The following is a 24,120-nucleotide window of genomic DNA, read 5'->3' on the forward strand; positions in this document are numbered from 1 at the left end:
TGAGCATCTTCTGTCTCAATATAAGGAGTATCAGAAGAAATTTTGATGAGCTGATGATTCAATTGTGCGACATTAATTTTTCTTTTGATGTTATTATTCTAACCGAATGCTGGATTAGGACTGAATTTGTACTCCAGTCCATTCGAGGATATGATGTATTTTCCACCATAAACAACCCATTACAAAATGATGGTGTAGTTGTTTATGTTAAAGATAGTATAAATGTACAATGTGTTGAGCTACATATTAACCAGGCAAATGTCCTACATATTCGGTTGGATGCAGCAGACAAAAAGTGGAACATCCTTGCAATATACAGATCACCGTCCTTCAATGATATTACAGATTTCCTGAGTGACTTGGAATCGATCCTGAATGAATTAAGAGGGCAACAAGTCATATGTGCCGGAGACATGAATATTAACACCCTTCAAATTCGTCCACATCATCAATTGAATGACTACTGCGATCTTCTAAGCGAGCATGGGCTCAGACTCTGCATTAAACAAGCAACCAGAACTACAACAGAAACTGCTTCTTGCATAGATCACATTGCTACCAACTCCAGAGATAATCTTTTTCCAATCATTTATGAATCAACAATAACTGACCACTTCACCACAATTCTAGGAGTGCAACATATTTCGAGAAATAGTGCAAATGAAACTGGAACACATGAAATAAACGAGAAAATAGACATTAATAGCTTGAAGAATGAACTACTGAATGAGGAGTGGATTCATGTTTTAGAAGATAATAATCCAGATACATCTTATGACACCTTCTTATCAACTCTGAGACAACATATACAAAATAATATCAAGCAGCATCGGCGGCAGAAGAAGTACAAACCCATCAAACCATGGATCACCAGAGGTATAGTAGCAGCAATAAGAACCAGAAATCTACTCAACAAAAGAAGAAAGGAAGACCCAAACAACATTAACTTAACCAACTTCTATCGTCGGTATAGGAATACACTCACAGCTTTAATTCATGAAACAAAGGACCAATACTATAGAGAGAAATTGTATGAAGCTGGAAAGGATAATAAAAAAATGTGGAAAGTAATCAAAGATGCTACTGACTCTAAATCAAAAACAAAAATGAAATTGAATGCTATTAAAATAGATGATAGGATTTTCAATCTAAAGGAAAATCCAGAAACTGTGCTCAACCACATGAATAACTTTTTCACAAATGTAGGTGAAGAAATGGCGGAGACAATAATAGATTCCTTAAGAAAACCACTAGACCAAATCATATCCCAATATAAACCTGTTACAAGAACTCTACACTCCATCTACTTTCACCCAGTAACTGAAGATGAGCTTCTTGAAGCTATTAGTAGTTTGCGAAATGACAGTGCTCCAGGACTTGATGGAATCAATAATAGAACATTGAAGTCGATAAAAAATGTAATTGTAAAACCATTAATTCACATATTTAATTTAAGTCTGTCAAAAGGAATTTTTCCAAAAGCTATGAAAGAGACATGTGTTAGACCATTACATAAAGGAGGCGACAAAACAAATGCCACCAATTACAGGCCTATTTCACTTATAAGCAATATTTCTAAGATTTTGGAAAAACTGGTAAAGAAACGTCTTGTGAATTACATGGAAAAAAACAACTTACTATCTAGGAATCAATTTGGTTTTCGTGAGGGGAGGAGTACAGAAGATGCGGTATTAGAATTGTCAAATTTTGTCACAGATAAGCTAGAAAATAACAAAAAATGTGCAGCAGTGTTCCTGGACCTAGCAAAAGCTTTTGACACTGTTAATCACAGTTTGCTGCTGAAGAAATTAGAAGCCATGGGAATTAGAGGAGTTCCTCTAGCATGGTTTAGATCATACCTCTGTGACCGGCGTCAAAAAGTCAAAGTTGAAGAACATCTCAGTTCAGAGGAAACGATGAAGTTTGGGATTCCCCAAGGAACAGTTCTTGGGCCAATTCTGTATTTGGCATATGCAAATGAGCTATGTTCAATTAAGATAAGAGGAAGAGTAATAGCTTTTGCTGATGATACGTGTATACTATTTGAAGGAAACACCTGGGAGGAAGTTTTTAATCTGGCACAGGAAGAATTGATCAAAGTCGATAAATGGTTAAGAGAAAATTTGCTTACAGTAAATGCAACAAAAACGAAATTTTTAGCCTTTTCTCTGACAGAACGGACGAGACCACCGGATTCTTCAATAATCTGCATCACTGTGGAAGCACCAACAACCGTGTGATTGCCCTTCAATTCAACAAGTCAATGAAATAAAATATTTAGGAACAATAGTGGACAACAAATTCAAATGGGACAAGCACATTAATCTATCAATTACCCGGATCAGGAAGCTTCTCTACAAATTCTATCAACTCCGTAAAATCCTCAACTATGAGACATTAAAAACTGTTTATTTTTCTTTAGTGCAATCAATTTTAAGATACGTCATAATTATCTGGGGAGCTACGAATTTTACACATGTTGAACCTCTCTATAAACTTCAAAAACGAATACTAAAAATAATAGGCTTCAAGGAGAATCAATTCCCCACGAACATTCTTTTCAAGGACAGTAAAGTACTGAGTGTAAGACAACTCTACATCCAGGCTATCATCACGCGAATGAGGAGAAACAACGAACACATAAGACTGGCAGATCATAACCATCAAACAAGGCAGAGAAACACGTATTCAATAGTACCAAGGATGAACACTACATTTGGGCAAAGAAACTACACATATTTGGGACCAAAAATTTATAATTCAATACCAAGTTACATTAGGGAAGAATTCAATAGACACAGGTTCAAGAAAAGTTTATTTTCCTGGTTGGTTGATATTGGAGTGGAAAATTGTGAAAATTTAGTTAGACTGTAAATATTGAAACTATTTATTCTTCATTCCACTCTTTACTGTTTTTCATTTTTCTAAAAATAACCTTTCTTATTATTATCCTTAATAGAACATTAATATTTATTTACTAATTCCATAATTTTGTTTGTTTGTATTATACATTTTTACTAATTTTATTATAAAAAACTTTAATCCCATATCAGTGAATGAAGTTTGTAAATAGTAATTATTACACGCAATAAGCAACTAATTACTTATACCCCAACACATATAATATATAGTGGGGTGTATATTTATTCATTGAAATTATCATTTATTCATTGTTGAAACACCGCTGATTTATGTAGTTATATTACAATACTATATTATCAATATTCTAATGTTGCATTCAATCTTCATTGTAATTAATAAGTTTTCATAATATGTGAAATTTGCTGCATAATTGGCTGTTGTACTGTAATTTATTGTAGATTCGTGTATGAACCAGAATGTATTGTAACTTACTTGAATAAATAAAATTTGAAATTTGAAAAATTTGAAATTTGAAAATTTGAAATTTGAAAAATTATTTGCATTTAGAGGATAGTTTCGACCTTAATTCCGACCACTCACCCATCATTATGACTCTGAGTGATTCAATTCTAAGGAAGGAAAATACTTGTCCAGCACTAGCAAATAGCCGCACTGATTGGGATGGCTTCCAACAGATGCTGGAGGAAAGAATAGAATTGAACTCACCATTAAGGAACGAAGAACATATTGATCGGGAGTTGGAGAAGTTTGTGACTGATATCTAACAGGCAGCATGGTGTAATACCCCACAAATCAGAAGAAGAACCACTGGAAATAATTACCCTGCGGAAATCAGAGAATTGATTGTTGAAAAACGAAGAGCTAGAAGGAGATGGCAGCAATCACGTTCCCCCCAAGACAAAAGAGTTTTGAACAATTTAACTCAAGAACTAAGGAGAGAGATTCAATGTATCAAGGAAGAATCAATTAATAGTTACTTGAGAAACTTGACAGCAGAATTCAGCACGGACTACTCACTCTGGAAGGCAGCTAAAAAAATAAAACGAACCATTCAACAATCTCCTCCTCTCAGAAAGCAGGACAGACAATGGGCGAGGAGTAGTGATGAAAAGGCACAGACATTTGCGGATCATCTTGTAAACGTTTTCCAGCCAATCAACTCAGGTGAAGACGAAACTTTAGAAGCGGATGAGAATATCTTACAGCCGAATCAAGAAATAATGCGTGTCGCAGTAGAAGAAGTGAAAAGAGAAATAAGAAATCTGAGTAACAAAAAAACCCCTGGATTTGACATGATAACCGGCTCAGTCCTCAAACACCTACCAAGGAAAGCAATAGTGAAATTAACAAACATTTTGAATGCTTCTTTCAGACTAAAATTTGTACCAGGAATATGGAAAGTAGCAGAGGTTATAATGCTACTGAAGCCAGGTAAAGAGCCACATGAAGTATCATCATATAGGCCAATATCATTGCTACCGGTCCTATCCAAGTTGTTTGAAAGGATTTTACTTAGTAGGCTAAAACCAATAATTGAGAGACAGCACATAATTCCAAATCACCAATTTGGCTTCAGAGTGAAACACTCAACAATAGATAAAGTGCATCGGATTATAAATGTAATAGAGAAGTGCTTAGAAGAGAAAAAAATTTGCTCAGCAGCTTTCCTTGATATAGGGCAAGCTTTTGATAAAGTATGGCATGAAGGTCTCATTTTCAAGCTCAAAAAAGTGCTACCAAAGCAATATACAGATATATTACAATCCTATCTCACTGACAGATACTTTAGGGTCAGGCATGAAAGTTCATATTCTGATTTGAAGGAAATTAAAGCAGGAGTTCCTCAAGGCAGTGTTCTGGGACCAGTTCTTTACCTACTCTATACCAGCGATATTCCCAGCCTTGATGAGAATACTACAGCAACATTTGCAGACGACACAGCCATATTATCAGTAGACAGTATTATACATATTGCAACAGAGAAACTACAGAGATCCATCAACAAAATTCAAGATTGGACTAGAAAGTGGAGAATTAAATTGAATGAAACAAAGTCGATTCACATCAATTTTACCAATAAGAAGGACCTGCCCATACCAATAACTATCAACAACCAAGTTGTACCATATGCTAATGATGCCAAGTATCTAGGTATGACCTTGGACGCAAAGCTTCCCTGGAAGGCCCATGTCAAGAAGAAGAGAGAAGAGCTTGGAATCAAATATAAGAAGCTGTATTGGCTGATTGGAAGAAACTCTGTCCTTTCAATCCGAAACAAAGTACTTCTGTACAAACAGATATTAAAGCCAGTATGGACGTATGGTATACAACTTTGGGGGTGTACCAAAGAAAGCAACATCAATATCATTCAACGTTTTCAAAACAAAGTGCTAAGGAACATTGTGGATGCTCCTTGGTATGTCAGGAACAGCGATCTTCATAGAGACCTTCACGTCGATCTGGTGTCCACCAAGATCCAGAGGCATGCGGAGAGGCACGAGGGGCGACTGCACCAACATGACAACGTCGAGGCGATCCAGCTGCTAGACAATGGAGGGTTGGTGCGGAGGCTCAAAAGGAGGAAACCGTTTGAACTAGTGTAGTGCTTGTTCAAGTAGTGTCCAGTGAAAGAGCAGAGCAGTGATTGAGTGAATCTAGCTTCTATAGTGCAGTCAATAAGTGTACATATTAATTAAACAATAGCAGTAAGAGTTTCTAATGAGAAATTCACTGTTCAATTTTTCAAGTAGTAATTTAGGATAGAAAAAATTAGCTCATTGGTCTTTAGACTATAGATGGCTATAGTATTGACCAATAGAAAAAAAAACTTGTGTATACTTAACAATTCTTTACTAATAGGAATCAAATCATTGCCTCTTGCATTCTTCAGAAGAAAATTGAAAACTACTGAAAGCCTAAATTTTATATAGCATACAAGAATTTTATGTGATTGACTAGACCAAATATTTGCAGGCTAGTACTATTATGTATTATCTAGTACCTATTATTGACGTTTGTAAATGCATTGTTAACAATGTCTTAAATAATGAAGATTCTTATTCGTATTCTTAACATGTTAGAACAACAAACTACGAGAGCACAACAAAGTATTTAGGTTATAAAAATAACGTCAAGCGGATTCACTGCCTTCACGATACGGTACCCCAAAACGACGGTTTCGGAATCTTTGGTCAGTTTGTGCTGGTGAAATCCATCAGCATTCAAAACTTCTGTTCAGCCAGGAACCACAGTTTCGAAACCGGCGGTTTCAGAAACTTTGGTGAAATTGGGCCTTAGACTATATAAAAAAAAGCTGAAATCGATGCAGGAGTTTTATAGGGAGAATTATCGATATCAATAAATCGATAATCCCATGCACCATCGATTCATCCTGCACCAACCACCAATGAACTAGGTTACAGGCAATCGCTATCACAGTTGATACTATCGTAATCGTTTAAAGTACCGTAATTTAAATTGTTTTCTACAAAAAAAAAACGTTCTGAGACAAAGTTAATTTAGATTAATGAGCAAAAAATAGGCTAGCGACACCTTTTTTTATTTGTCTTTCATTTAAACAAAAAATTGAGTCGATATCTTCAAAAATAACTGAGATACAAATGTGCCGTAATTAGTAACGTTAGCCGCCAAAACTTCTACACTAGAAGCAGAGCTGAGACATCAAAAATAGAGAAAAATAGTATATATGAAAAGATACTAACCCTTTCTTCATTTTTTTCCTTCCTGGCCTTCATCTTCAATCCATCGTAGAGGGATTTTAAAGTTTTCACCTTCCTCAAACCGGTGATTTGGATAGAATTATATTCTTCTCTCACTGCATCTCATGCCTTGCTTTTATCTTTCATTGAATATTTGTCTGTCTTTTTATTTTCTATCACATTTTTATACTTTAGGCAGATCTCTACTAATTGTTCTTTTTCAACCTCTGAAAAATTCTTGCCCCGGTCTCGTTTCTCTGCCATAATTATAATAAGACTTGAAAAAATATCAATAACGTAGGAAATAACCTTCAACTTGAACTTCACAAGCAGCAAGGAATAAACAAACAAGATTTAGTTGGTTACCATGGCTACCATATAAAGTTTGTTTACGAAAGTGGTCGGTTTGGAATCATGCCATGCTGCCAGATTCATTGAACAGATGAATCGCTATGGATTCTATAAATATGTTAAAGGAACCAATAAAAATTTATTGAATCGATAAAGTTATTGAATCAATAGCTAAGCTTGGTCCCCGATATTCATTGTAAATTAAGATAAATGAGAGATACCAGCATTTTATAGTATTTACTTATAGTATCACATATAATATAGTAATAGTAGGTATTGCCTCTACCCGGTCCCATACCTCGAGATTAGATCCCAAACAACACTCAAATTGAGGCTTATTACAGACTATTCGATTATTCAGTTTCGATCAGGATAATTTCGATAAACAGAGAAAAAAGGCCCGGTTGCACAACATGCAGTCGGTTAAATTCTAATCGTGATTAATTTCATGAGAACCAATCAGAGAAGGTTTTTTTTTTTTAGAAGAAGAGGCCTCTCTGATTGGTTCTCATGACTTTAATCACGATTAAAATTTAACCGGCTCTTGTGCAACCGACACCAAGGGCCGTTTGCACAGTTACAGTTTAAACTAAACTCCATTTTTAACTGGATTATTAAAAACGTATCAAGTAGGTATCAAGTCTCGTTTGTAATACAGTAATGTGTTACATTTTGAGTCTAAGCCACCAGCTGATTAAATTCAGTTTAAGCTTTGACTGTCAGTGCAAAAGGCCCTAAATGTTTTATTTTTGATGTAGGTACCCTCTTTGTGAGTTCAATTAATGTACTGGATTATTCATTAAATGAATATGGAATTTATCGAATTCATTCCAGTAAATTTATGACTATCAGTCAATCAAATTAAATATTAGTTGAATATTCTCTATTGATTTGATATAAGATGTTTATAGTTTCAAATGGAATAATGAACTTGTATGGATTGTCACAATACTGAGTTCATGTTCAACAATATTTTAACATTGGAATTTATCCATTCAATTATTTTTAAAAAGTTGAATAGAAAATTATTCACCAGTTCTATTGGATATTAGCATAAACAAACAATAGCTTGAGTTACGCTATTGTTCCTCTATGATATTAGTCATATGATCATATGGTTGTCATGAGCAACCACAACATCATGTTATTCAATTTTACGAGTTCAGTTCCTGTCACAGTTTATTGCAATAAAATGGATGTTGATCAGTAATGAGAATATTTCATTATTTACGATACAACAAGCTCCTATCAATTTATTATCCATGAAAATGAATTGCTCAAAACATAAATTCAATAGAATAAGAAGATGCCTATAATTCTGTATAAGAGAATGGCACGGCGAATGGTTGACAGCTGATTTTTAAAATTATGAAAATATGCAGGATGGGTTAACGTTAAAAGGATGAATAAAGTTGAGCATTTGCTTATACTTCTTGAATATGGAGCATTTGCTTCCTTTTCTATTAATAAACGGGAGCAAAACCTTTTGCACATGCTCATCAAAAAAATAGTTTGAGCATTTGCTCAAAAGTAAAAGCTTATACTAAAATTGTATGAATAAACTACATTTGCTTAACTTTTGAAGCAAATGCTTCAAAAAAGGTGAGTCTAGTTTAGAGCAGCTTATCACCTTTTGCTCATAGTAAAATGACTCAACTAATTCGTATGAGGAAGGGGGAACTATACCAGATACGATCACAACCAATAGTTCAGAACTATAAAACTCTTTTCAGATTCAACCATGATATAATATATCACCATTATTCCTACAAAAGATAGCTACCATATATAAAGATAGCCATCACAAAATAGGAAATAGGCATTTAAGAAGATAAGAGTGTGGACAATTATAAGAAGGCTATTGATATTATAAGAATATGCTGAAGATTATTATAGAGATGAAATTTTTTACGCTATCATTTCAAAATTCTCATCTCAACTCAAGGTCTACAAATAAATACAGGTCATGACACAATCCTGTGATGCATTGCAAAATCGCCATTTTCTGGGGTTCTAGTTCACCAATTTTCAAATTTATCAGCTTCTATCATTATAGATTGCACAACATGATGTGTTATTTTGTTATAATTGTTCAAGGGATATTGCTTGGATTTGACTTGTGAAATAAATTGTTTCGACAGAATGATAATATTTAGATTCCAACAAGGAACTGAATTGCTGATTTTTAGATTCAATTGATCGGGAACTTTGAACTCTTTTTGAAGTTGGCCTCGCATAATTTCTGTCTTGTCCCAATGCCTTTTGAATCATAATCCTTAAGCTACAAAAAAAAGAAAAATTTTTAATAATCACTAAATGAATAATTGAAGCATTTATTATTTAAATTTCATCATAAAAAATTGAAATCCTGAATTCACATTCTATCTGAACCAGAATATTGTTTTTAAAGTGCACAACTTTGTTACGAGCAAATTGAATTAGATTGGATTTTCAAATGTACCGCCATAAAAACCCCATGAAATGGCCGATCCATAAGGAACAGGAGTGTCATGACCTGTATCCATAGACCTTGTCTCAACTAAACTAAAACTCAATTCATAAATGGAAAACAGAGCAGACGAGCGGTGCCTCGTACTTGCATATTCAGCGCCTTCGTGAGCTATAAAAACAAAGTAAAGGCCCTGAAAGCAAATCAGCTGATGGAAACTCTTTAACAGCATTTGCCCCAGAGTTCAGAAGCATAATGTAAGAGTATAAGGTGAAGCTTATTCTTATAAAAATGAGCAAATGCTTTTGCTTCTACCTAATGCTCATGAGCAAAACCTTACGCTCCATGCTCATGCTCATGAGCATATGCTTTGGCCCAAAGCATATTCCATATTCATATGGCCCAATGAGCCATACACAATAGTTATTTGTATACCTAGAGTGAAAAGTACTGTTTTTCCTCTCTGAGGGAAAAGTTTGAAGCCCGAGGCGAAGCCGAGGGCAAAAATTTTCCTGAGGGAGAAAAAAACATTTTTCACTCATGATATACACAACATTTTTCCTCCACCTACATTTTTATAAAAAAAATGCTAATAAAATAATCTTTAAAATTGTACGTGACCAAACAATGTGTTACAACATAATCTAAAAAGTAATCAGGAACACCCCTCCTGGGGAGTACAACACCTTGTCGTTGGTGGAGGGGCTTGTGTACTCCAATGACCCTAAGAGCTATGCCGGCGGTAGTGTAACTACCAGCAGGGCCACCCAAGCCGGACAGGTCGAAGGGTAGGAGTCAGACAAAGAAGTACTCCAAAACTGCTGCCTTGCAGACGGAATTCAAAGGAAAATCCAAAGGCTAAGGGAGACAACCACGAAAGAAAATCAGCCTGCTCGAAGGCTACAGGTAGCGGCCCTATCATTGAGATCGGAAGCTGTGGGCTAATAACCCGCACTTCTTAAACAACAATTATTAAAGAAACTGAAACGAATAACAAACGGACGGATTTACGGAATAAAATATTTGGACTGAAACATAAAACGAAAATTGGATTTTGGAATGTTAGAACTTTGGCAGAAGTGGGTAAATTGAAACAAGTCGCACAGGAAATGAAAAACTATAAGATGGAAGTATTAGGACTTAGTGAGGTGAGATGGTTTGATTTCGGAGAGCTGAAAACAAGTGATGGTCTGACCCTTTTGTATTCTGGCTGGCCAGAGGAAGATGGCGCGGTCCATAGAGATGGGGTAGGAATTCTTCTCACTACAAAAGCAAGGCAGAGTCTCATGGATTGGAAGCCTGTCTCTGAAAGAATTATAACTGCACGATTCAATAGCAAAATCCGCAACATCTCTGTTATCCAATGCTATGCCCCAACAGAGGTATCAGAGATCGAGAAAAAAGATGAATTTTATGCTCTGCTAGCTGAGACTGTTAAGAAATCGCCTAAAAGAGATCTTATTATTATAATGGGTGACTTCAATGCTAAGGTTGGTCCAATCAATGAAGGTGTGGAGCACGTCATGGGAACCCATGGTGAAGGTCAAGTTAATGATAATGGTGAAAGATTCATTAACTTCTGTGATGAATATGAACTGGTCATTGGAGGTACAATTTTCCCTCATAAGAGATGCCATAAGGTTTCATGGGTCTCCCCTGATAATGCAACAGAGAACCAAATAGATCACATAGCAATTAGCAGAAAATTCAGAGGATGCCTTACAAACGTCCGAAACAAGCGAGGGGCAGATGTAGGAAGTGACCACCATCTGATTATGGCAGAATTTCGCATGAAAATCATGACATGTGCTCAGAAATTTGCTAAAAGAGGGAGAAAGTTTGACCTTGGGAAGCTTCAAGAGAACAGTATCAGAGGTGATTTTCGACTACAACTTCAAAACCGCTTTGAGGCCCTACAGATGACACCCAATGTAGATATAGCATGGGGAGAGATACAAGAAATCTTCACTAAGACAAGTGAAGAAGTTCTTGGTATAAGGACCCCCAAAAAAAGGAGTGGATGTCAGAGGATACTTGGAAGGAAATTGCAAGACGGAAAGAGTTGAAAGAAAAGATGAATCAAAGCAAAACCAGGCATCAAAAGACTCAGGCTCAGAAAGACTATGCTATATCAATGAGGAATGTTAAGAGGAAAGCCAGAAGGGATCAAAGAGAGTGGATAAATGAGCAAGCACAGAGAGCAGAGGAGGCGGCCAGAAGGGGAGATCTGAAGGAGCTGTATAGTACCACCAGACTACTAGGAAAGAGAGGCTTTCGCAAGAAGAGACCCATCAGAGACAAAGAAGGCATGTTACTTGCATCACAAGAGGAGCAAATGAAAAGATGGGAGGAACACTTTGAAGAAGTGTTGAACAGAAGAGGAAATGCAGGTGAAGAACAGGGTTTTGTTCAAAATAGAAATGCAGCTCTTGATATTAATGTAGACCCTCCAACAAGAAATCAGATCATTGAGGCAATCAAAGTATTGAAAGCTGGAAAAGCGGCTGGTATTGACAATCTCCCACCAGAAGTGTTCAAACTAGACTCAGAGCTAACAGCAGAGATTTTGGAACCCCTTCTGAAGATTATCTGGGTGAAGGAAGAAATACCAGAACAATGGAAAAAAGGCCTCATTGTGAAAATTCCAAAAAAGGGAGACATCACAAAATGCGACAATTGGAGAGGCATTACCCTTCTGTCTATTGCAAGCAAGGTACTGGCCAGAATAATCCTTGATAAAATAAAACCTTCAATAGATCTGCAATTGAGGAAAGAACAGGCTGGATTTAGAGAAAACCGAAGCTGCATTGATCTCATCAACACCTTACGAATCATCATTGAACAAAGTTTGGAATGGCAGAGCCCCCTGTACTTGACCTTCATAGACTTTGAAAAAGCCTTCGATTCAATTGACAGAGAATGCATGTGGAAAATTTTAGAAATATACGGCATTCCACCAAAGATCTTGAACCTGATTAAGGGCTTGTATGAGGGGTACAAATGTCAGATAATTCATGATGGAGTATTGTCAAACTCAATCAGCATAACATCTGGTGTAAAGCAGGGATGCATTCTGTCACCTATCCTCTTTGTCACTGTGTTGGACATGGTCATGAAAATGTCACTGAGTGGGAGGAGAAGAGGCATTCAGTGGGGGATGCAGAACAGACTCGAAGACCTGGATTTTGCAGATGACCTTTGTCTTCTAGCACAGAGACACAGTGACATGAGGGAGAAACTGAGGGCGTTAAATGAGATTGCTAGGAAAGTAGGCCTGAAGATAAATGAGGCAAAAACAAAAGAGATGGTGCTCAATGTCCATGGTGGGGAGAGCTTTGAAATAGATGGGAAGAGAATAGAGAGGGTGGACTCATTTGCTTATTTGGGCAGCATTGTAAATCTGGAAGGGGGTGCCGAGGATGATGTCAAAACTCGCATTAGAAAAGCAAATGGAGTCTTTTCACAGCTGTATACAGTATGGAGGAACAATAACATTTCAAAACAGACCAAGATACGAATTTTCAATTCAAATGTAAAGTCTGTCCTCCTTTACGGGTGCGAGACGTGGAAGGTTACAGCTGAAATCAGTAAAAGACTCCAGGTCTTCATCAACCGGTGCTTGCGAAAGATTGAACGTGTTTGGTGGCCAAATATAATTTCAGATGAGGAGCTCTGGCACAATACAGGACAGACACCCATAGACATTGAGATCAGAAAGAGGAAATGGAGGTGGATAGGCCATACTTTGAGGAAAAGAGAGGGAGCAATTGAAAAGGATGCCTTGCAGTGGAATCCCCAGGGAAAGAGAAAAAGAGGAAGGCCAAAGATTTCATGGAGGCGAACAATAGACAGCGAGCTTGGGAAGGTGAAGAAGACATGGCGAGAGGTGAAAAGAATGGCGGAGGATAGAGATGGATGGCGGTTATTCGTGGATGCCCTATGCTCCAACCGGAGTTACAGGAATTAAGTCAAGTTAAGAGTAAGTCAATCAGGAACAGCTGGCTTGTAATCACAGTTCTCCGCCGACAGCGCTATCTGTCGGCAAAAGGTGTAACTTCAATGGCCGCCACAACTACAGCTATGATAAAGTTCCCGTTTCAAATTTGATTAGTTAATGAGGAATATTCGTTGACTGGTATTTGGAATAACATGGAATAAAAAAAATTATACATTTTTTTAGTATAGTGATATGAAGTTTGTGATAATTTTAGCATACAAACATAAATTTCATATATTGATCAAAGTCTGGTTGAGGTATTGAATTTAGTTGGTTTAATGACTACTCTATATGCTTCCTCATCTGAGCTTAGACCTTCTAACCTATTTCAAATGTACGTTTTTAAAATAGAGATGCTTCCCATGTTATTTAAATGGAGTCACTTTTACGCTCTAGGGAGTTTTACTGTTTTTTCCTCCCGAGAGCAAAAAAGTGACACTTTAGTATTATGTTCCAGGGAGTTAAAGTGAGCACTTCACACAGGAGGTGGAGGAAAATGTAATTTCATGGTGGGTGTGATTGGGGATCCTACTCAAATTGAAAAAGTTACTTTACTATGACTTTAAAAATCTCGTCTTCAAGTAGAACTTGTAAGCCTAGGCGCCTATTCAAGCAAATGACTGGCAAAATACCGTATATGTATCTTACACTTATATAGCCTAATATTTTTGATTGTAACACAGCTAATCTTAAGAACTGCTCCTACACACGGACGTAATAGTGTATCTGGGTTCTAATATCCATTTTATAATATTGTAATTGTGTTGTAATAATTGTATGATACGTGAATAAATAGGTGGAAATACTACGAATGATTGTTTTCCATGATAATTTATTGATAAATATTTGATGAATTTTCAATTACATTCATACAACTCTGAATAACATTGCACAGACAACATTCTCACATAAATCGAACAATACATAGATTTCCAATAGCAAAATTTCACATCTTAGATAATATATCTCATATATCTATAGGTTAGACAGGGGTGCCCTCAGGGGAGGGGGGAGCGAGGACTATCTATATGGAATTCTTGGGGGGGGGGGGGGGTTGGGTGGCGGAGCTTTGTCGTTTAAGGGTGTGAAAAGGCTAAAAATAAACTTTCTATTCGTGATATTTTTCGATTTGTTTTGTTTATCATTGATCTATCAAAATGAAAAAGTTTTCTTAGGGAAAAATTTTTTTCCGATCATTACTTTTTGAGATATGAGCATCTGAAGTTTGAATTTTTGGGACAGAACATTTCAAATTCGGTAAGAGATGAATCCATGAGACTTAGATGAAGGATTCTTCATGGTATTTTTGATGTATTAAAACATAAATTTTCTGAAAATATCCATTTTTGAAAAAGTTATTAAATTTACCAAAAATAACTCCACGAAAAGTTATTCGTGGTTATTTTTGGTAAACTAAATAACTATCATAAAACAGGATATTCCCAAAAAATTTTTGTCTTACTAGATTAAATATACCATGAAGAATCTATCCTCTAAATCTCATGGATTCATCTCTTACCGAATTCGAAATGTTCTGTCCCGAAAATTTAAACTTTAGGTGTTCATATCTCAAAAAGTAATGGTCGGAGAAAAATGCGTTTCTGAGAAAAGTTTTCTATTTTGATAGCTTAATGATATACAAATAGGAAAGCTTTGGAAAATATCACGAGTAGAAAGTTTATTTTTAGCTTTTACACAGCCTTAAAACAATTTTGGGGTGTATTATTTTTGGGGTGGCTAGTACCACATATTCGGTAAGGGGTGCGTTATTGGATTTGGAGTGGGTGGGCACCCCTTTATTAGATTTCAAAAAGAGTTTGAATATTCTATAAATATGATGTGTGAATAGTCTTTCATTCAATTCTAGTCACTCATTTCATTCATTTTATGAGATTGGTAATTGATGTTGGATATCATATAAATGTTAGCTACGTATTCATGAAGAAGGTTTCACATCTATATAACATACATAATATATATAATTGAATCTCTCATTACAACCACACAATCAACTTACAATCAATAAAACATATATATTAACACCTGCATCATCTGTTACAAAAAATTATTCTCACAAGCAATTAGGCTGCGATCTAAATAAGAGGTTGGAAAACGAAAAATGAATTGGATTGATTTCTTTATTCTCAACAACACATCTCATTTTTCGCGATTAATTTGACTTGAGATATAGGCCTTGTTTTAGTGTATCTCAGCTCATGATATTGGCTACATGAGTTTATTTAAATGCTGTTGGGTACACCTTTTTTTAATTGGATAATCGTTTCCAATATAATTGTTAAGATAAGAGTGAGAAAAAGTGGCAACTGGAATTTGTAAGTGGTCTAATAAGCGAGTTATGGGTTGTTGAAGTGCTAACTTTGTTTTCTATCCAGATCATAAACGGTTTCGAATTTTGGAGTTTTTTAATACATTCAGCACATCATTGGCTTTGTTCTAATATGCGTTTTTTTGCGATTTATGCTAAAATAAACAAGTTATCGAATTTACAGGAAATGTTACTTTTTATTTATGAACGATATAGGAAATAGAATGTTCTAGTTTGGAAAGATACATTTTTTGAATTTTTAAGAGAAGTTCTGTTAATATAGTCGAAACCGTTTATGATCTGGAAAGAAAACGGAGTTTAGCACTTCAACAACCCATAGCTCGCTTATTAGACCACTTAAAAATTTCAGTTGCCACTTTTTCACACTCTTATAATGATCTCAACAATTATATTGGAGAAGCTTATCCAATTTGAATAAAAAAGTGTATGGAACAGCCTTTTAATGTTGAATGTGTTTCTCTTGTGATTAGAAACAAAGAATTGATCACTTTTTAAAAATGTTTACAATATATTTCAATTTTTTTAATAGTTTACTTTCCTTCCTGTCTCGACCTAAGATTGAGAATGAGCAACATGAGTTGGGCTGTTTCGACTTGGCGATCTCTCAGCAGCACACGGAGAAACACCGTCTGTTATCCATTTCTGACAGAAACTATGGGCCGTATCCACAAATAATATTCTTCAGAACGTTCTCGGTTAAGGCTGTGCAAAGGCTAAAAATGAACTTTCTACTTGTGATACTTTTCAAAGTTTCTCGATTTGTATATCATTAAGCTATCAAAATGAAAAAGGTTTCTCAGGAAAACATTTTTTTCCGATCATTACTTTTTGAGATATGAGCGCCTAAAGTTTAAACTTTTGGGACAAAACATTTCAAATTCGGTAAGAGATAAATCCATGCGATTCAGAGGATAGATTCTCGATAGTATTGTTGATCTAGTAAATCAAAAAATTTCTGAAATATCAATTTTTTAGATAGTTATTCAATTCACTAAAAATAACCAATAATAACTTTTAGTTGAGTTATGTTTGGTAAATTGGATAACTTTTTCAAAAATTGATATTTTCAGAAAATTTTTGTTTTACTAGATCAACAATACCATGAAGAATCCATCGTCTAGATCTCATGGGTTTATCTCTAACTGAATTTGAAATGTTCTGTCACAAAAATTTAAACTGCAGGCGCTCATATCTCAAAAAGTAATGATCGGAAAAAAATGTTTTTCCAAGAAAAATTTTTCATTTTGATAGATCAATGATAAACAAATCGAAAAACTTTGAAAAATATCACCAGTAAAAGTTTTTTTTCAGCCTTAAGAACATATTGGTTGCTCGCAACCAAGAAGAAAGAATCATGCTGGTTGCGAGGCAGCTAGAGCGTATCTGGTCGAGAACATTCTTAAGTGTGGTTTAGAAATGACCCTCAAGTCATACTCCCAAATGAAAAAGAATACAATTAATTGCTTCTCATCTATTTTGTTCATACATTGGCAAAATGGAAATGTTCCTATAGGAAACATTGATCTTCTCTTCCTGCTCAGGAAGAGCTTCAATAACCACTGGCTTCTACTTTTGTTTGGACTCCAGATGTCTTGAAATTCTCCGATTTTAGAATGATTGATTATAATTCACATAGATAGATTTCAGGGGGACCAGCAGCAGACTCACTCTACTGAAACAGTTTGTCGCATGCCAGCATATTAGCTTTGCCTGTGTAAACCACGGTATTCTCAAGTGTTTTACTGCTGATAGAACGCATTGTCTTACAATAATAATTATGTTCTTATTATTATAAACAACCTTTAGCACAACAAGTGACGTCTATAAGAAAATTAAAGTAGTGATAACCGGAACTGCATTAGGCGTAGTGTTAGGAAAGGCATCACTCCATGGATGTACAGAATAGCAGACTCGATTCCTTCATTCACCTGAAAATCAAGAAACGAACAGAATTTCAATTCCGATTTCAATTTCACCAAAATACATTCATGAAAAGAAGTGTCCTCAGATACGTTATTACAGTAAAGTATACGCATTTGATTGGTATGGAATAAACTGAATATAAAAGTTCAAATTAAATTGAACAGATATCTCCTTCAAATATGCCAGCCATTTTTCTATATTGTATTTTATTCATTATAAATTCTGTATGTGACCTGGCTTATGTTCTGATGTAAATATATCAAAAGTCCTCACTCCTACCTCCTGTGTTAAGGGGGTGGGGGTGGTTTGGAAGAACCATATTTCGCTTTTTTGCGTATATCTCGAACATTATGCGTCTTTTGGAAATTTAAAAAAAAAAAAAATGGAAGCGTACAAATAAGCCTACAAGTTTTATCTGTAACATTTTTCCATATATCTCATAGTTTTCTAGGTATGAGCTCTCGAAGGTGTCACATTTTGAAGAAAAACCCTTCCGGCTCCGATTTTTTCATATTTTTGACCTTATAACTTTCCAAAGATTGATTGAAAAAATCCGTGCTAATCATGAGCTTATAGAGTATCACATTCTTCTCAAGTTCATGTATTATTTCATTATTTTACGCATCTCCCCACGATTGTTGCAGCCGTTACAGTCTTGTGTGTAAAATTTTCAGTTTAACAATAGATCAATTGACAGGGAAATTTTGAGGGAATGTTCGGAGCACAATATTTGACTTCACAGCTTTGTTTGGAATATACTTGGAAGGTAAACATATCAAAAGTTCTCTTCCCTACCATTTGTGCTCAAGGGATAAGGGTGGTTTAAAAGTTGCGTTTTTTCTTTCCATTGTTTCCAATATAAGTTACATGCGTGTAACTTATATTATCACGAAAGATTATGAACGAATGACTATCACGAAAGATGTTACACGCATGTAACTTATATTGGGAACAATGCATTTCAGGGACATGACTAACTGAGCAAAAATGCAGCTACATAAATTTCCTACAAGTTTTGTTCTGTAGAGTTTTGTGATATCTCTTCTAGTTTTCGAGATATTCACTTTGAAAAGACGGTTTCTCTTCCAACGTTTTGCACTTTCAGGGCTTATCACTCAACAACAATGCATCGAAAAAATGAGAACTGAACGTTGGGTAGATCATTCAATTCTCTTCAATTTGAAACTTGTAGGCTTATTTGTACGCTTTAATTTTGTATTCGACAATAATTTCGATGATAAGACGCATACGGTATTGTTCGAGATATACGCACGAAAAATATATGATACTTTAAACCCACCCCCACCCCCTTGGCACATGGGGTAGGAGTGAGGACTTCCGATATGTTTACCCCATTACTATCCTTAAGGCTGTGCAAAGGCTAAAAATAAACTCTCTACTCGTGATATTATTCGATTTGTATATCATTAAGCTATCAAAATCAAAATGTTTTCTCAGGAAAACATTTTTTTCCGATCATTACTTTTCGAGATAAAAAAATTTGTCCCAAAAATTCAAACTTCAGGCGCTTATATCTCAAAAAGTAATGATCGGAAAAAATGTTTTCCTCAGAAAACTTTTCAATTTTGATAGCTAAATGATATACAAATCGAAAAACGATTAGTTTTTTAAGGGTTGATGATATACAAATCGAAAAACTTAGAGGGAAAAGTTTGGAACACAATTTTAAACCCCTCAGCAACCCGAGAGCGGGGGTTTTAAAATTGTGTTCCGAACTTTTCCCTCTATACCTTTTTTGAGCATTCGTTGCCTGGCCTAACTAGTCGATTGAATTGTTATTAGAAAATGAATGCGAACCTAGAAATCAGGCAAGAACTGCTGCTGGGCGACCGAAGACAGCTCCATGTCAATGGGCTTTGTGTCGTCATAGAGCGCGGGAGCCTCACATAAGATGGCGAACGTGCCCATAATCGAGGCGATCGTGAAGATCCACAGAAACAGTCTGTCGAGCACCATGGCCACAAAGCCCCAGTCTTGGTCCTCCTGCACAACAAACACCGTCTAGTTAACCATTTGCACTTATAGTTAAGTAGTCGAACCTCTCTATAACGAACCTCCACTCAACGAATTTCTACCTGGTCCCATGACATTTTACAGTTTTGACTGCCGAAAATTTTACATTTTACAAGTTTTCTCTTGACTTCAACATACAAAATGTGTAAAGGAAGCAGACGGTTATTTTCAAGGAATCGCTTAGTTTCAGCAGAACGGTCAATCTATATAAATAAAAATAGAGCCTCAAATTTTGACATTCAATAACTTTTTTGACCGAGCGAGTGAGGTCTAAGATTCAAGTCAACGGTTTGGCATTTCTCTTAATGTTAAAATGTTTGAATGTTTTAATGTTTAAATGTTGCGCATTTACGGCGAAACGCGGTAATAGATTTTCATGAAATTTTACAGGTATGTTCCTTTTTTAATTGCGCGTCGACGTATATACAAGGTTTTTGGAAATTTCGCATTTCAAGGATAATATAAAAGGAAAAAGGAACCTCCTTCATACGCCAATATTAGAGTAAAAAATCAGACTATAGAATTATTCATCATAAATCAGCTAACAAGTGATTATACAGATGTGTGGAGAAGCCATTCTATTGCTGTATTTCCATAAGGTCCATAGTTTCAATCAGGTACTAGTGGATGAAATTCTGCGTGAGGTCTACTATTCACAGAACTACTAGTTATGTGTGCACCGAATTCGATGATTTTTGTTTAGTTGTGTTTGTTATATTAGGAGCAGGTTTATGGCCTATAAAATTTATGATCCGACTTCACGACTCTTTCCTACGGTCCTTCAAAGTTTACATGTAATCCTTATGAGAGAAGATTTGTGAGCTGGCCACACACAGAAATTAGAATCAGCTGTTATAATCATTGCGTCATCTAACAGCCGTCGGTAGATCTGTTTTTCTATTTCTACTGATCCACAAAATGTTAATTCTAATAATAATTCCGCGGTGCGAACGACGTCCAAACTTGGGTCGTAAAACTCGAAATTCTGTAAATTTAGAATTAAAGCACGGGAAAATCAGCACCATTCAATTTCCCAGCAAGCTGCATTCAACTATATCTAGGAATACAAACTGCTGTACAACTAACTAAGCACATAGGAAGTCCATATTGAGATATAAAATACTGATTGTTGGATAATTTTAATGAAAATATAGTGCATCAGATTAAGCTAAGACTAAGCGAACCTGAGGAGGCACGGCTTGGTGATACAAAGTGTTGATCTTATGGAGATTGCCTTATCACACCGTTCCACGCCATGCCCGATTCAGTTTGTGTGAGGTCTTCCATTCAAACCAATGTAAGCAAGAAGCACCTGAATGCAAAATGCCGCATCGCGCCTCCTCAGGTGTGCATCCAGCTAGAATTTGTCATGAGATTCTTTATCTATTTGGCGGAACGAAGTTCGGCGGTTCAGCTAGTATACTAATAATAATGGCAATTCAGGTAGGGAGAAGATAGGGTGGTAAACAGTCAATAGAGGTTGAAACACATGTCGGAAATTGAATGCAAGTTACTAGAAATTGAATTCCAAGATAAAAAACAAAGACATTGTCAATATTATGGAGAGATTTCACAACATCACCGATCACCATCAATTCTACTAATTTTATTGAATTCCAAGAGCTTGTCATTTGTAGACCAGGCAGGTGAACGACTGGACTTTACCATTCTTGCTTTAGTCACACATTTCAATTCTTTGAACTGACTATGATGATGATGACTGTGACGAACCTGAGGAGAAGAATCCGTCAGATCAAGAAGATCTAGAAGCTTTCAAAATTATCAGGCAAGGATTAAAACTTAAAAATAGTGTACCAGACATTTTCGACTGTTTGAATAGATGTGAATCGTTTATTGAACATGATGTTTTATTCAAATGAAAAATTCAACCGAAAATTACTCACTTGAGTTATTATAGGTAGTATTTATAGTGAAGCTATTGACAAAATTACCGTATCTTGCGTTCAATCTAATAGGTGAAAAGTAGTGAGATAACTTTGGGGAATGAAGTTGAAAAATATTGCTACTGAGTAGGCCTATGTACTTTGATTAAACTCTACTAATAGTACGAATCAAACTTTTTGGAAATGAATTGGTGAGTTTACTTACTTATTATATTCTATAGATACAAAAAACATGTTTTTTCAATTTTTAACATAATGAATTTTCAAATGTCCATATTAATATTGGCCTAATAGGTACCCTACCTACGTTCGCGATGATATGTTTTATGTACCATATTCATTTATTTAACGCTGTGATACGTACGATATTACATGATCCATAAGATCGTGGTAGTTTTTTTGACAGAACAACCTCTCAATAACGAATACCTCTCTGCAGCGAATTTTTTTCTTGGGATAATCGACTTTGTTCTACAGAGGTTCGACTGTATTATTAAACGAAAGTCCAGATTAAATGCTGTAAATCACCCTGAAGACTTATGCTACTGCAAATATTGACAACAGGGTTAACAGCTAGATGGAAATTCCATGAGAGTTACTATCCAAAAATTATTTGCCGGTCCAGGAATCTAACCCGGTACTTCATAATATTGATACTCAGGTATGCTTGCCCTTACACCAAACTGACAAACTCAGGATAGCGCTCAATTTTATACAAAGCCCTTGCGGCCAGCCAGTCTCCAAATGGAGATTACATTTATTCAAATACTAATTAATGAATACCTGATAATTGATGAATAATTCATAATTATAATTTTCATAATATAGGAATAATTTTTGGATAGTAGCTCTGATCGAATTTCCATCCAGCTGTTAACCCTGTTGTCAATATTTGCAGTAGCTGGAGTCTTCGGGGTGAATTCAGCATTTAATTGGGATTCTCGTTTAATAATTATTATTCATTAGTTAGCATTTGAATAAATGCATTCTCCCATTCATTTTTATCTATAGATTTAGACTTATACCTATATATATTTACCTATGTATATATTTGGACTTATACTTATAGATAGACTTGAAGATTAGACTTACCTTGCTGCATTTGGGCAGGAGAAAAATACAATTAATGCATTGATTGGGAGTGTTTACACTTATTATACCATTGCTAATACATAAACTTTTATATCATTAGTTGTCATGGGAGTATTTACACTTAATTATACCATTGCTCATACACACACTTATACCATTAGATCTTATGGGAATGTTTACACTGTAACGTCCTTTTGGGATTACATAGGCCCAGCTGGCAGTAGTAGGTAGAGCAAAAGAGATTTGAATATTTCTTATATTTGCGCCTGCTGGAATAAAAATGCCATAATATGATTCTTACCAGCTCTTCAAGGAGCTTATATAAGATTCTGCTATCAATTGCTGCAAACTGCTTTGCTCGTATATACACAATAAATATTTTTTCAAACGTTTTATGTCCCTTTTAGCATGCTTGAGTTTACAAAACCCCTTTGTCCTCGCTTTATTGAGTACTGTATGCTTGCAATTATTTTGCTGGAAAGTATCTAACTGAATTTCAGATGTACGGCTTGACCATTGTTAATGTTGCCGACAAGTGCTATTACCATAAAGAACCTAACCTCAATTTATATTATTATTATTTTTATTAAATAATTGAAAAATAACTTCCATTTTCGTATTGTTGCAAATAATCATAGCCTTTAGCGTCGTTATTATCTTATCTCTATTATCCGACTGATAATAAAATTGATGATAAAAGTTTCTGGTCTCTTTCCATGAGACCTAATAATTCCTTTAACAAATAAATTTGAAGTGTGCCAAAATGTACCGTTATAACACTTATTATACCATTGTCCATACACAAATTTATTCCATTAGTTTTTATGGGAGTGTTCACTCTTAATTATACCATTGCCCATAAACACACTTATACAATTGTATCTTATGGGAGTGTTTACACCTATTATACCATTGCCCATACATAACATTTTATACCGTTAGTTGTTATGGGAGTGTTTACACTGTAACGTCCTTTTTGGGGTTACATGTGCCCAGCTGGCAGTAGTCAGTAGAGCAAAAGAGATTTGAATATTTCTTATATTTGCGCCTGCTGAAATAAAAATATCATAGTTCTTACCAGCTCTTCAAGGAGCTTATATAAGATTCTGCTATCAATTGCTGCAAACTGCTTTGCTCGTATATACACAATAAATATTTTTTCAAACGTTTTATGTCCCTTTTAGCATGCTTGAGTTTACAAAACCCCTTTGTCCTCGCTTTATTGAGTACTGTATGCTTGCAATTATTTTGCTGGAAAGTATCTAACTGAATTTCAGATGTACGGCTTGACCGTTGTTAATGTTGCCGACAATCGCTATTACCATAAAGAACCTAACCTCAATATTTAATTATTATTTTTATTAAATAATTAAAAAATGACTTCCATTTTCGTATTGTTGCAAATAATCATAGCCTTTAGC

At 35.4% G+C, this 24,120-nt stretch overlaps 2 protein-coding genes across 2 annotated transcripts in view; one reads left to right on the forward strand and one right to left on the reverse strand.

The window, feature by feature from the left end:
• The first annotated feature begins 10,526 nt into the window (after positions 1–10,526).
• Positions 10,527–11,468, forward strand: LOC111044675 (craniofacial development protein 2-like). Its single transcript, XM_039435316.1, has one exon. It carries the CDS (start codon positions 10,527–10,529, stop codon positions 11,466–11,468), a length of 942 nt encoding a protein of 313 aa, XP_039291250.1.
• Positions 11,469–17,316: 5,848 nt separating this feature from the next.
• The window catches only part of LOC111057433 (acetylcholine receptor subunit alpha-L1), a 152,124-nt gene continuing 145,320 nt past the window's right edge, over positions 17,317–24,120 (reverse strand). The window contains exons 10-11 of the mRNA XM_039435812.1: positions 19,488–19,673; positions 17,317–17,674 (exon numbers count right to left, since the gene is read on the reverse strand). Of these exons, the coding sequence (XP_039291746.1) occupies positions 19,488–19,673 (186 nt within the window). The 3' untranslated portion in view covers positions 17,317–17,674. The remainder of the gene's footprint in view (positions 17,675–19,487; positions 19,674–24,120) is intronic.

The sequence above is a fragment of the Nilaparvata lugens genome, chromosome 9 (assembly GCF_014356525.2).
Source record: "Nilaparvata lugens isolate BPH chromosome 9, ASM1435652v1, whole genome shotgun sequence".
Taxonomy (NCBI): Eukaryota; Metazoa; Arthropoda; class Insecta; order Hemiptera; family Delphacidae; genus Nilaparvata; species Nilaparvata lugens.